At 41.2% G+C, this 14,996-nt stretch overlaps 2 protein-coding genes and 1 long non-coding RNA gene across 4 annotated transcripts; 2 read left to right on the plus strand and 1 right to left on the minus strand.

The window, feature by feature from the left end:
• The first annotated feature begins 50 nt into the window (after window positions 1–50).
• Window positions 51–681, plus strand: LOC307075063. Its single transcript, XR_013811832.1, has 3 exons — window positions 51–160; window positions 461–513; window positions 607–681. It is a non-coding gene; the product is annotated as an uncharacterized lncRNA (long non-coding RNA).
• Window positions 682–1,368: 687 nt separating this feature from the next.
• abraxas1 (abraxas 1, BRCA1 A complex subunit) lies at window positions 1,369–5,340 on the minus strand (the record flags this gene model as incomplete). The annotated part of the gene is given in 10 exon segments (XM_079735571.1): window positions 1,369–1,754; window positions 1,896–2,007; window positions 2,236–2,320; window positions 2,670–2,789; window positions 3,935–4,131; window positions 4,212–4,278; window positions 4,513–4,549; window positions 4,647–4,737; window positions 5,213–5,314; window positions 5,317–5,340. Coding segments are annotated over 10 exon segments (1,011 nt in total). The 3' UTR covers window positions 1,369–1,578.
• Window positions 5,341–5,995: 655 nt separating this feature from the next.
• Window positions 5,996–14,144, plus strand: gpat3 (glycerol-3-phosphate acyltransferase 3). Of its 2 annotated transcripts, none has more exons than XM_079735812.1 (12): window positions 5,996–6,405; window positions 6,537–6,603; window positions 7,832–8,114; window positions 8,540–8,614; window positions 8,850–8,939; window positions 9,218–9,311; window positions 9,409–9,524; window positions 9,879–9,934; window positions 10,238–10,323; window positions 10,715–10,843; window positions 11,263–11,342; window positions 13,146–14,144. In XM_079735812.1, exons 1-12 carry the CDS (start codon window positions 6,262–6,264, stop codon window positions 13,282–13,284), a joined length of 1,359 nt encoding a protein of 452 aa, XP_079591938.1. In that variant the 5' UTR covers window positions 5,996–6,261; the 3' UTR covers window positions 13,285–14,144. The 2 variants fall into 2 exon arrangements, with proteins under 2 accessions (XP_079591938.1, XP_079591939.1); XM_079735813.1 differs by having other exon boundaries at window positions 8,895–8,939.
• Window positions 14,145–14,996: the final 852 nt, after the last annotated feature.

Genomic DNA, 14,996 nt, shown 5'->3' on the forward strand with positions numbered 1-14,996 from the left:
GTTTTACTATCCCGTTTCGAATGGGCCGAGTTTGCAACGGAACTGACGTCAGATAACATCCGGCACAGTTTACCCATGCAAGTCCCCTGTCAGGTCAAAATGTTGGCTTTTAGAGGAATTCAAACATTTAGGCACCTTTTTTTGCAGTGTGGAGCCACAAGTAAGATTCCTTATTATGTTTACGATAATCGGATAAAGTTGACTGTGAAGTGTCGGATCAGAGTAAAGAGCATACGTTGATTTCACTGAGTGTGACGCTAATGCTAGGAGTTACGAATGTCATTCAATTCTAAGACATCACAACATGCGTGAAGACAAAAATGACACTATGAAAGAAGTATGGCCTTGTCTTGATTATGGTATTAGAATGATAATAAGTCCGAGGCTCTAAATTGGCTTGCAACGTTCTTGACTGTTAATCTGCTATATGTGCAATTGTAAACAAGTGTCTCCATTCCAGGGCTACAAAGTTCATCCACGTCCGCAAATGTAACCCCAAAAAAGGACGACATGGTATGCCTCTTATAAAATACTGATTGGTAATGAAATTTGCATGGACAGTTTTGTTTATATGCAATATGTCTAACCCTAACCCTAATCCATAAGCCTATACAGATGGAAAACCCTTTCAAGGAACCCCAGAAGGGGTGTATTCTCTGCAACATCACCGTGGATTACAAGAATATACAGGTATGTTATCTGAAATCAGCTGTCTTTTGGAATATATATGTGCAATTGAGCGGCCTGTCAAGTCTCTTTTATAAAGCCACATCGGTTTACTTATTATCCTTTCTCTTGCAGTTGCTTTCCCAGTTTATATCTCCACACACTGGTAGAATCTACGGCCGACACTTAACAGGTCAGGAAAGATGCATAAATCAAATATTTTCCTATTGTTTGGATGCAATGATATCTCTATCTTATCTGGTTAATGTACTGGGTTTTTACAGGCTTATGTGGAAAGAAACAGAAGCAAGTGTCCAAAGCTATCAAAAAAAGCCACGCAATGGGTGAGTCTTATTTTGAACCACTATCTTTTGAGGGGATCCTGGTTTGAATACAGTAGACAAACATTTAACCAAAATGTTAAAGTTTATACAATAATGGTTGTATTGACTTATGGTTGTCCCATCAATTCCAAATATTGACACCTTGGGCATTTCCATCTAAATTCCCCTGTGTGAATACAGTACATGGCAAGGTACAGTCTTATTTCAAGATATTTTACTGTGGATCCATATTCCAACATAATTGTCGTTTCATTTTCAGGTTTCATGTCAGTGACCCACAAGCACCCGCAGTTTATGAAGGATCCCAACATCTGTGCTGCAAAAACTTTGAGTGGTGCATAAAATGTTTAGTTTATCATTTCTTTATTAAAGTAAAAGCTCTGAATGAATTGTTATGTATGCCCTTTGCGTATCCATTATTTTGTTGATCAATAAATGTATTTGAATTAAAAAAAAAACATTTGTACAATCTCTTTAAAAAGTGGTTCAATGCGTTGTTAATGTGCCTTTTGTATTGGCTAATCAAGGTCCCATGCAAGGGGCACGACATGACCGCTGTCATGTCGTGCTACGGCTCAGGGTCAACGTGTGGGCAAGGGGTCGTTAGAAGGGGCGGGAGGCTCTCTGCAACAGGGACGCCGTGAAGGGTTAAAGTCTGTGTCTGGAACAAAGGAGAGTGAGGGAAGAGGCTCTTAAGGGAATTTTCCAGCAGCAAGTTCTCTCTGATCGAAGGCCTGAGGACATCTGGTGAGGGAGAGGACATTGGACACCTTTAACATTCGTCAAATTACAGAATGAAACGAGGTCTCATGAAATGTTACGTTTTTTTTTACCGAAATGAACATATAAATGTACTGAGTCCTGAAGGTGTTAGTTGAGAAATACCTTTTTCTGGGATAAGGGACTTCTTTTTGGAGATGAGTTTCCTGAGAGCAGTCAATTGTGCCAGCAACGTCTGGACCTCCTGTTCGCTCTTCTCTACCTTCTTGCATTCCTTCTGTTGATGGTGAAATACACGACACCAGTGAAGACCAAAGCCACTGACAACTTGTCATAATGTGCCACAATATCCTTAAAGGGCGCCTTAAGTTTGCGTACTTAAATTGATTAAGCCAGTGGACTGTACCAAATAGCAGGCTGAGATGTCACAGGTAGATTCTGAAATAGGTTGTGGTAACTTACCAACACATACCTGTGCATGAAATAGGGGCACTTTATATCTTACCTGCAGTTCGGCCTGCATCGAGCTGTTCATTTGGTTAATCTCCATCACCTCTCTTTGTGTGTCGTCCGGAGAGAAGAATTTTGATCTTTTGGGACAAAACAATCGAGTAAACAACCACAATTATACACATTAAAGAATACACATTAAGGATAAACACGTATTGATCTGTATGTACATTATTCAAATCTTGTCATTAGCAGTATCCTTTATCACATCTCAAAGTGATGGAGAACAATCAAGAATATCAAGATTGGGAAAAAAATACAATCTTCTGCAGCAAGGCATAGCTTCTAATCTAATAAACAACTAGAAAGAGTGCAGGTAGTTATAGGATTCAGAACAAAGGTAAGCATTTTATTTTATTTATAATTAGTGGTAGTACATAAAAGTTACAGTAGCGATATACAAGTAGATGAAGGCCTCGGACCACCTACTTGTGTTTCTGCACGACGCGGTGGTAACCGGCGGACGAACAGGGTGCGCAGGACGTCCGGTATACCACGTCCTCCAGGGAACCCAGGTTACTGACGACGACAGGAACCTTATGGAAGCGTCTAGGGGTGAAGGAAACACACATTCAGTTACAGCAATGTAGACATCTCAGATCTGTCTGAAAGAGCACCTATTATGCTTTTTCGACTTTTATGACCTATAAACGTTGTTATAATGATTGATAGTCATGTTTAACCATACTAAAGTGTCAAATAATAACGTACATGCATTTAGATGTATTCCCTGCTGACCGTCTGGGGTGGCTGTGCAGAGTGCTATACACTAGGGACGCCGGTCGCCATTCACTTATTCAAATTTCCGGGATTTATCTACGTAGAACAATCCAGATTTTCCATGTATGGTAATGCTGCAACATGCTGTTCTGGAAGGTAACCAATCACAACGGAGTGGGGTTGGCAGGAGGGGGGCGAGGGGGCAGAGAAGGACGAAGCCGAGTGTTGACAGAGAATGCTGAAAGCGCCCAGATGAGATGGAGAGTTTCCCGAAAATCGACATAGCTTTTTGTGCTGTGATTCGTGTCAGGTTGCTCTATAGGACTCATTAATAAGAAATTAAGACCAGAAAAGTAGTATAATAGGAGATCTTTAAGGTCTTATTCATACAGCCATTGTATTATTTAAATTGAATATACGTGGTCTGCTGTACCTAAATGGGCAGAGTGTGATATTAACACTCAAAAGGCTTAGGGGTTTGCATTTAGAGGGTTAGGGTAGCACGCTAAAGGATGCCTGCAGGTAGAATGCAGACATTGGGGTTCAACCCAGAACCTTCTGGCTGGCGGTCACCACTAGCACTAGCCCCAAAACCACTAGACTTCCTTTTACTTCATAGCTACTGGGGGGAAGCAGCACAGAGCCTGAGTTGAATTGAGTTACGTCTTGTTTCCTGTTTCATTAAGGAGATATTTCACAGTAGAAAACTAATTTGCGTGAGTATGAGCTTTTAGAAGGGGGAGTTTAATATTTCTAGTGTTGGTTTGAAACCTATACAGACACTTTCACACAGAGTACTATGGCTGGGCCAGATTGTGTTTGCCAATTGCAATCTTACCGATCCCCACCTCCTGCAACATGATTGGTCGAAACCAAGATGAAGCAAAAGAAAGTAAAACATTAGTTTCTCCCAGAGTTGAGGATGTCTGTCATCAGATCTGACATGCATCCCAAGTCTGGTGTGTGGGACATACCTGTTGAGTGACCTGAAGGTGGCGAATTCGGTTTCATGGGTGGAGCAAGCGGACGTGACCTCGCTTGGCGTCAGCAGGAGAAAGATCAGATCGGGATTGGCCACGGCTTTCTTCAGGTTTTCATGGACCAGCCTTTCCCGCAAGGTCATTCTCTGCTCTGTGTTCCTGCGCTGTCTGTACCAGCCAATTAAATGATCCTAACATGAAACATATCACATATTAAAACCGATTGTGTTTGACTTACTTACTAATTCATGACAATGTTCTATTGACTCACCTGCCTATTGTCTGGCATCATCTTCCTTAATATAACCATATCCACCTCCCCTGCTCCATTGTAAAACCTTCAGACAGGCACAAACCTAAGCATTAATGAATGAATTTCAAACATTTTTAAAATGTGTGTTAGCTTTAAACCAGAAAAAGACAGGTCTTTTGAGCGGCTTTAGGGTCAGTGTTGGGTTGACATTTATTACACTTCCACCAAATGAGTTTTGTAATTTGTGTAGTGATGATTATTTTATTTCATGAATAATTGCAATATAATACCAAGATACATAACCAATCTGAATACTTACTTATTCAGTCTGTTGCATGGCAAGTGTTTTTGAACATCTGGAAGGAAAGTTGAATGAAAGTCAATGTTACATGTATTTGAAGGTGGGAGTCAGTTGCATTTGGTGGATAATGAAGATGAAGATACCTCACTTACGAATTGTGTGCTCAAAATAAACATGATCGTTGGTAGAATCAGTGATGGCTCTCTTCTCTTCTTCTTTGCTTTCTCCAAGAATGAATCCCTCCTAGGAAGTAATAACAGGTAAACCATCCATACTAACGACTATCAATGTCACCGTTTTTAAATCCACTTCACCCCGATGTAAGTCCGTTTCTACCATATTATATTATAATAATATATATTATAACATTAATTTGTCGTCAACTTCCTGATGGACTTGCATTTTGTTACATGTAGAACTGGATGCTATTTCACTCTGAAGGGAGAAGTTGATTAACCTATATTATAATTAAACTATCCTTAACCATGAGTAGTACTCCTTATCAACAACCTGAAACCAGAAGCACATGCAACTAAAAGTGTTTAACGAGTAAGTAAATATTGAACTTCTGCTCCTTGTGCCAACTAAACTCCACCTGATATATACATAATATTTATCTAAACAACGCTGGCAATCGAGAAGCAGCTCACTAACCAAATTTAACATTTAAATAACATTGTTTATTAAGGAACAGTAGATGACAGACTGGTGAACTTACTGCATCTGAGTCTGTGTTTAGATGTTGAAACATCACCGAGGAGAGAACAATCCCTGGCATGTAAACAGTGGAGTCCGCCATTCTTGAATCAAATGCTTCCCTACAGCGCGCGCTGTAATAAACGACATTACCCAGAAGCCTGCCGGAGGCGTGCGAAAGAACTACAACCTGGCAACTTAACACGCTCTTTTGGTTTATTAGCCAACTAATTGTAACAATTTAGACTTTAATGTTTCTCACATGATAGCACTAAGATCACAAATAAGTGACCATTGCAGTATAAGGAGATTATAATGTTTTCTTAATGATGCAAAGCCATTTTAGGCTATGGGTTTGCTAATACTAATTAATCATTTATAAACTTGAAAGATATAACATATACCGCAACATACATCTAAATTCTCCAAGATTTCTCCTGTACCTCAATAGGCACCGTTTGATAACGGGATTTACCCTGGTTCAACCATTTGTCTTTTTACCTTTCCTGCTGATTCGTTTTATAGTGAGATTTCAATGCTAAAAAAACCCTCGGTAAAAATAAATGAATAAAACTTAAACAATTCTGAGGCAAAGGTGTTTATTCATAAATCCATGGTCGGAATGTGTGTTTATACACACGATGTTATGTTGTCAAACGCCAGAATTCAGCTGACCTCGGTCCCAGACCCCTGATTGGCTGAGAATATAGCGGTCCCCTGAGTGTCCAACTTTTTACCAGGACTCTTGTTCCTCAGAGCTCTGAGGACTTTTCGGTCTCTTTTCGGAAATATATGACTCAGTAATTCAAGACGACGAACGAAAAATATATAATGGATTTTTGCAGCATGGGCGTTGTCCATTTTCTCGATGCAACTTTCGCACTATGATTTTTATGGAAGTGTGGAATATGCCCCTTTAACTCTGTAGCATTTCCTTTGCATTGTACTGTCTAGCACTTACTTCCTACGATTATACCAGAGGGACTCCTTTTAGGGAAATCCATTTAAATCGCAAAGACGACTTTTCTCGGGTATCGTGGAGTGTAAACGCGGTACGTCCGGCGGGCCTCGATGGAGGACCCCTGGGGTACAGCTCTTGCCCTGTTCCAGGTGTGGATATCAGTACTTTTGTGTCTCGTCATGCTACCTGCAATGTTCGGTCTCTCCCTGGGCGTCACAGGGGTCTATATTCAGATATTAGTCCAGATTTTAGAGGTGAGTAGACATATGCTTTTTTTCCTCCCCCAATGTCTAATTGTTGTATGATGGATATCGTAGCGTCAAGGAGGCAGGGTATAGTATAGGGTAAAGGTATAGTTTGTTAACTATACCTTTCTTTTGGACAGTGGGCCACACTAAGAATCCAACGAGGACGCAAAGAGAAGCCCAGTGTGCCCATTCCCCTGCCCAACGGTGAGAATACAAACTGATCTGTAGTAGGAAACCTGTTGGGTTCACAGGCTTCCTAATGTATTCGGTAATAATTAATATATAACAGCTCTTTTTTTCTCTCACATGTGTCGCATGTGACCGAGGCATAACGTCCTCTTGTGTGTTGAGGGTTTTAATTCAGTTCTAGAGGCTGACGATGACACTGCTCATGTGACTGTGTGTGTGTGTGTGTGTGTGTGTGTGTGTGTGTGTGTGTGTGTGTGTGTGTGTGTGTGTGTGTGTGTGTGTGTGAATGTCTGTGTGTCTGTGTGTTCTTTACAATAGTCAGTTATTGCTGTCCACCACCGCTGGCTCTCTTTCCAGCAATATAACACACTGTGTGCCTTTGGTCAGTGATGCAAGCCCTAGTTACACAACCGCAGCACAATATTCAACTCATGCCCTCCCCACATGCAAATTACATTATGCTGTGTAAGGCAGTGTTTGAAAACGTACTGCCATCTGCTTCTTGCCAGAAAGTATGGTTAGGATTGGACAGGCCTGAGAGTTCAGGTCACACATATATTTTAAGAGTGGCAGCTGACAGAAAACTTTAACAGTTTAATGTTAATCTTAAGATTTAAAGAGAGGTAGGCTTGGTAGCATTCGGACAGTATCAGTCATATTGTGAACTGTTGAACAACTTACAGTACAACTTTGCAATTAAAAATATGAGCAGGCAAACTAAGCTCACCAACTGTCGCAAATGAATTGTGACTGTCACCATATGGACACACTAAAGTAGTTAAGACAAATGGGACATGGGCCAAAGTCACACAGTGTTGTATTAACCTGCATAACACTTGTGTGAAACTGTTTCCTTGGAAACTGAAATTTTGCGCTTTGAGAAAGAAAAATAAATAAGTAATGATTAAAATAAAGACAGACAGCAGTGCCTAGCATAAGTAAGTACGTGAGGTAGAGTATGGAAAGTGAAAGTGTATTGACTTGGATTTTCACCTCGCAGCCAAAAGGTCATGGATTCGATCCCCAATGTCTACAGGCATCCTTGAGCAAGATGCATTACATAATATAGTAATCCAAAGTTGAAGCATTTAATAAATTGCGAAATTTAATATTCATTCTATAATAGGCACTAGTAAAATAAGGTTAACTGTTTCGGGAAGGTTCCTCGGAGGGTTCTGTTTTTTAATGTGGAAGTTTAGTATATCTGCGAGGCGTCTTGTAATCTAACAATGATGTCCCCCAGGGATCATACATCGAGACGGGGGCTCCATGGCACAGGAGATACTGGAGGTGCGGGGGTCCCGGCCCGGAGGGGACTTTACCCTGGGAGACGTCTTCTACTTCCACAAGAAGGGCATGGAGAGCCTCGTGGACGACCAGGTCACCCAGTGCTTCTCCTCCGAGGAGCTGGCCTCCTGGAACCTGCTCACGCGCACCAACCAGAACTTCCGCTACATCAGCCTCCGTCTCACCCTGATCTGGGGCGTGGGCGTCTTCGTGCGCTACTGCGTTCTCTTCCCCCTCAGGTTGGTGCGAGAATAGGCCACATCCTGCCATCTTCGAGGGAAAAAGCTATATCAATAGGGGGAGGATGGTGTAGATGGGTGACTCCCAGAAGCAAAGGTTCTGGTTTTGATTCCTGATGTCTGCAGCCCAACGGGTAGGCATCCTAGGGCAAGATGCCCCGACCTGCCCTTGGGCAAGATGCCACCTGAATGCACTTACTCCACCATCTGCCATCCGTCATCTGCTAAGCCAAATAGTAGAAGCAGTCATCTTTCACATACATCTTGGCTTTTCAGGAAGTAAAAAGGGTTAAAGAAGGTTTACCCAAAGAAGTATTTACTTTGAGTTAATTCCTAGAAGGTTGAGGAAGTGTTTTTTTTTTTCATGCAGAAATGTTTTTCTGCATGTTAACTTCAGTAACTGTCTCCCCTCATCTGTTTGGTAGGATAACACTGGCTGCCATTAGCTTCACCTGGCTGGTAATCAGCACTACCCTGGTGGGGTTTCTACCTGAGACCAGGTAAAACATAACACTGAACATCACTCTCTCTTCAATCATAAAACTAGGTTATAACCATGTTAATCGCTCACTACAGTTTAGGGTTTTAATACTGTATCCCTTGTGAGGCTTGTGGATGTCTGTATGCGTGTGTTTTTGTGTTGTGTGTGTTTGTTTGCATGCCTGCATGTGCATGAGTGTGTGTGCATGCATGTGTGTGTGTGTGTGTGTGTATGTGCATGCGTGTGTGTTGCAGTGCAAAGCATTGGCTCAGTGAGGTGGCCCATCTGATGTTCTACAGGATCTGTGCCCGGGGTCTCTCTGCCACCATTCGCTATCATAACAAGTGCGTGCACGGGTCGTCACATGCATGTTCTCCGTGCACTGTGCATGTATCACATGCACAGTGCACGGAGAACATCGCATACATTTTTTCTTTATTAGAACCTGTTACTCATACTTTATAAATGTTACATACGTGTACTTCAGTTCTTGTTGTTCACATCAGTTATCGTTATGTGTTATTTCATTATTTTATTATTATTTATTTAACTACAAAAAGCAGCGAACCTCAACGATGTCTTTTCACACGTTAAATGAACGTTGTTCCTGATGGTTTTGTAGAGAGAACAGACCAAAGCATGGAGGCATTTGTGTGGCGAACCACACGACGCCGATCGATATAGTCATACTGGCCAACGACAGATGCTACGCCATGGTGGGTACCGTCTGAATGGCCGCTTGAAGACGTACTGGGCTTTTCATTGGTCAGCCGTGTAGTAAGTGTCATGTTATTGGTCTGTTGTGGTGCTAAGGTGGGCCAGGTTCACGGGGGCCTGATGGGGGTCATCCAGAGGTCGATGGTGAGGTCGTGTCCCCACGTGTGGTTTGAGAGGACGGAGATGAAGGACCGCAACACAGTCACCAACAGGTGAGAACCGACCGGCAGGTGAGACGCTATACAAATGGAGGACTAAAAGGCGTTTTGATATTCTAGTTAAAGGTCAAAGTAGTATTCTCTGTTGGTAGCAAAAGGGACAAAGGAGCTGGTTTTTCTGATATTAAATAATTCTAATTTGGCTGGAAATGTTTGGCTGGTCCTCCAAGACAAATAAGGGATGGATGTGTAACTGAATAGTCCTAATTAAAATAACTTCTCCAACGCCAACATGTGCAATGATGGCACAAACTCACACAACCACAATATAATAGTCATTTTTTACTTCCTTATATCGGCATCGGGCCCTAAAATGTAGTATCAGTTAGGCTCTATTATGTGTTACAGGTTGAGAGAACATGTGGCCTGTGAGGACAAGCTGCCAATTCTGATCTTCCCTGAGGGTAAGGGTCCACCGTGCTTAAACGTCCCACAATGCAACAGCACGATTACACTCATTCTCACACACACACACACACACACACACACACACACACACACACACACACACACACACACACACACATATACACAGACATGCGAACGATCTCACATGCATGCACACACACATACAAACACACACATGCGAACAATCTCACATGCATACACACTCACACACAAAAAAACATAAAGACATAAATACATTTTGATAGTTGGGTAATTGATGTTAGTATGGGTCATATCATAGAGCAACGATGTTTCAACAGGAACCTGCATCAACAACACATCCGTCATGATGTTTAAGAAGGGAAGCTTTGAGATCGGAGGGACTATTTACCCTGTGGCCATTAAGGTAATGAATGGTACCATGAGGATGAGTGTACAGTTAATTGATCAGTAAGCTACTGCCGGGATAATGAGTGTACTGTTGATTTCATGGTAATGACGAACGTAACGATCGATCTGGCTGTGTCTGTCTTCATTCTTTCGGAACAGGATGTTTTTATAAGAGGTCTTTTAAAGAGCTTCATCTCTGTTTAGAAGGCATGGCGGCCATTAGGTTAGTAACAAAGTGGGAGTGGACGTCAGAAGCAGGGACGACCAGACTTTATAATTGACTTAAAAGCTCTCCCGAAACAATGTAATGGGTTTCAATAGATTCTCTTTTCCCCCCACTTTTGCTGTCTCTCAACTCCAGTTGAGAAAAAAATGATGTTTGGTTTGTTCTTTGTCTGCGTCGGCAGTACGACCCGCGGTTCGGAGACGCGTTTTGGAACAGCGCCAAGTACAACATGGTCAGCTACCTGCTGCGGACAATGACCAGTTGGGCCATCGTGGTCAACGTCTGGTACCTGCCCCCCATGACCCGACTGGTAGGTGGTGGTGGTGGTGGTGATGGGGGGGGGGGGGGGGGGGTGGTCCGCTACCACCCTCCCATTCAGAGTCAGAGCGCTTTAAACCTACGAGTTCTCTGCTCAAGATAGATAGGAGTGGAGAAATATAAAATGAGTGTAAGTAAAAGTAAAAGGATGAAAACCCAAAATATGCAATGCCAGACATACTTCAAAACACACACAAATACACAAAAGATACACATGCATGAAATGATCACCACTATAAAGTGGCTGAAGCTTATGTCTTGCACATTAAATATTCAATATCAAAGGTATTGCAATATTGCACATTTCAACAATCGTAATATTTCACATTGATTATGGCATGTAGGGGTAAGATGAACATTGCCCTTGGTCTCTGATTGGCTCACCTCTCTCTCTCTGCCCTCCTGTGATAGGACCAGGAGGATGCCTCTCAGTTTGCCCAGAGGGTGAAGTCAGCCATCGCACTAAAGGGAGGGCTCATAGACATGGCATGGTAAAGAAAAGACATACTAATACAACTTTTAAACACTTTTTGTGGTTGCTTTACCTTCCTACAGGTACTGTGACCTATGCGTTATGTATTGTGTAGTATATTTGATATCAGGTCTTATATACATAACACATCTTTTACATCTCTAACTCCAGGGACAGGTCTGAAGAGGGTGTATGATATATAAATAGTTATTAGTTATTAGTATTTTATGTAAATAGAGTGTGTGTCACGGTAATGTGTCGCTGCAGGGACAGCGGTAATAAGAATTTATACTATATCACCACGGTATACTAACCTGGACCCTGGTCATAGTAATGTATCGTCATAATAAAGTGTCTCTTCAGGGACAGTCGATATAAAAGTATATACTGTATGCCGTATCACCACGGTATTCTAACCATGACCCTGGTCACAGTAGTGCATGGTCATCACAAAGTGTCACTGCTGGGAGAGTAGTAATAAGAGTATATACTGTATGACCACGGTTTACTAACCATAACCGTGGTCATAGTAATGTATCGTCATCATAAAGTGTCGCCGTAGGCACAGTAGTTCTGATAGTATATATAGTTTGGTAATTGTAATGTACAGTGATATGAGCTATTATTCATGTCTCCAGGGACAGTTGTTAGTAGTATATACGGTATGGTAATAGTAATGTACAGTGATATGAGCTAGGATCCATGTCTCCAGGGACAGTTGTTAGTAGTATATACGGTATGGTAATAGTAATGTACATCGATATGAGCTATGATCCATTTCTCCAGGGACAGTTGTTAGTAGTATATACGGTATGGTAATTGTAATGTACAGTGATATGAGCTAGGATTCATGTCTCCAGGGACAGTTGTTAGTAGTATATACGGTATGGTAATTGTAATGTACAGTGATATGAGCTAGGATTCATGTCTCCAGGGACAGTTGTTAGTAGTATATACGGTATGGTAATAGTAATGTACATCGATATGAGCTAGGATCCATGTCTCCAGGGACAGTTTTTAGTAGTATATACGGTATGGTAATTGTAATGTACAGTGATATGAGCTATGATCCATGTCTCCAGGGACAGTTGTTAGTAGTATATACGGTATGGTAATAGTAATGTACAGTGATATGAGCTATGATCCATGTCTCCAGGGACAGTTGTTAGTAGTATATACGGTATGGTAATTGTAATGTACAGTGATATGAGCTATGATCCATGTCTCCAGGGACAGTTGTTAGTAGTATATACGGTATGGTAATAGTAATGTACAGTGATATGAGCTATGATCCATGTCTCCAGGGACAGTTGTTAGTAGTATATACGGTATGGTAATAGTAATGTACAGTGATATGAGCTATGATCCATGTCTCCAGGGACAGTTGTTAGTAGTATATACGGTATGGTAATAGTAATGTACATCGATATGAGCTATGATCCATGTCTCCAGGGACAGTTGTTAGTAGTATATACGGTATGGTAATTGTTATGTACAGTGATATGAGCTATGATCCATGTCTCCAGGGACAGTTGTTAGTAGTATATACGGTATGGTAATAGTAATGTACAGTGATATGAGCTATGATCCATGTCTCCAGGGACGGTTGTTAGTAGTATATACAGTATGGTAATTGTAATGTACATCGATATGAGCTATGATTCATGTCTCAAGGGACAGTTGTTAGTAGTATATACGGTATGGTAATAGTAATGTACAGTGATATGAGCTATGATCCATGTCTCCAGGGACAGTTGTTAGTAGTATATACAGTATGGTAATTGTAATGTACAGTGATATGAGCTATGATCCATGTCTCCAGGGACGGCGGACTGAAGCGAGCTCGGGTGAAGGATTCCCTGAAGGAGGAGCAGCAGAAGATGTACAGCAGTATGATCTTAGGACCAGACGGACCTGGCGACCTAGCTGATACTCCTCCACTCCTCGACTTACAGGACTAAAGCCGACTATATGACCAGAGCATACCGGAACACACTGAAACACACTGAAACACACTGGAAAACATTTTTTTTTAATCAAAGACTGCAAAAAATGCTATTTGTAAGAATATGTGAACATGCTCATTGTAAATGGTTCTCGTGCGGTGATTGTTATGATATTGTCTGCTGTTTTTGGTATTGAGACTTTTTAAATGTACATTTCGAGCCAAATATATTATTTTATCTGTACATCGGACAGTTAAAACCCTAAATCCCAGATCTCTCTTTTCACATAATACGATATCTTACAGACAGATAATTATTATATTTCTTCCTTGATCTGGAACATTTCAAGAATTTAGGTTCTTGATATTTCACGACATGATGTGAGTGATGATAAACATTTCAAAATGTATCAGTAGTGCCGTGTTTGTACCACTAGGAGGCAGTATTTACTTACCTGATGTGCCTTTGAATAATATTGGCCTATTCAACAGACTGCCTTATAGACTTGGGTAATGTCTGACGTCAACAAGATAAATTAATCAAAAGTTTTGAATGTCAAATTATATATTTAACCTTGGCCGCTGATAATAATCATATGTGACTTCCATGTCTATAGACAAAACATAGTTTACTGAATAAGAGAAAAACTAATTCACAATTGAATCCCGACTTATCGCCTAATAGCCTACTAACACTCGATGTTGACATCGGTCTTATTTACTAATGAAAATACCGATTCATCAAAAACTCTGAATCATGCATGTATTATCATCACTGTAGCCCTAATAATAAAAAGAAAACAGCCGGCTTGTATATTTTATGTAGGCCTATCAAATCTAAAACGGCATAATTTATACATTCTTATTCGATTTTCTTATGGGATACAGATATTACAATATTATAGCTTCCTATATTTATTTGTTTAAAACCACTGATGGAAAATGTGCGAGAAAGTTGTCTAAAGGCCTAATCCCTGTACCCGGACAGTCAACCCGCAGGCTTCCTTAACTAAAAAAAAAAGCTACTTCATTACAATATATATTTTTTAAAAACATTACGCCAGTAAAAAATAAATAAAAAGAAAAGAAAGTGTGACAGAGAAAACTGCAAAAAAAAAAAAGAATCGGGAATTGTGCAGCAGATGTGAGCAGATGTGTAGGCGCGACATGTTTAGTGTGACCGTCCTTTAATAAAGAAACCAGAGACTGTGAAATAGCGCCGAGTGATTCCTGCACACACACACACACTCACACACACACACACACACACACACACACACACACACACACAGTGTGGCAGTCAGAGAAGGGGCTCACACACTCCACAGGCTCTGTGTCTCTCACGGTGAGCCCCCCGTCTATAATAACACTCCGGCTCACGGTTTCAATTGCTTGAACAGAAATGTTTGTTCTCCCCTAACAAGATAGTGAATTATTAATAGGATCTAAAGCCTCGTTTTATAACCCGATTTCTTGAGGTGGGATCCGTGGCGAGCCGTGCTCCGCCACACCATTTACTCTTGATGTATGTGTCTGCACATCTTTATATCCAATTGAATGTGATTCGGATAGATTTCAAAGATACATCATAAAAAGCCATCGAGGTGACCCATGTTTAGGGCCCACATCACTCTGGACTGCTGTGTGTGTCTCAATATATGTTGATTGGGTTAGCGCACTTATTGTTCTTACTGCTCTCAAGTGATCCATACAAACGCAATGCAGGTA

This window comes from Pollachius pollachius, assembly GCF_949987615.1.
Source record: "Pollachius pollachius genome assembly, chromosome: 4".
Taxonomy (NCBI): Eukaryota; Metazoa; Chordata; class Actinopteri; order Gadiformes; family Gadidae; genus Pollachius; species Pollachius pollachius.

Coding starts and splice junctions, on each gene's coding strand:
- gpat3 (XM_079735812.1), top strand. CDS start 6,262: ATGGAGGACCCCTGGGGTACAGCTCTTGCCCTGTTCCAGGTGTGGATA. Junction 6,604..7,831: donor GCCCATTCCCCTGCCCAACG/GTGAGAATACAA, acceptor GATGTCCCCCAG/GGATCATACATCGAGACGGG. Junction 8,115..8,539: donor TGCGTTCTCTTCCCCCTCAG/GTTGGTGCGAGA, acceptor TCTGTTTGGTAG/GATAACACTGGCTGCCATTA.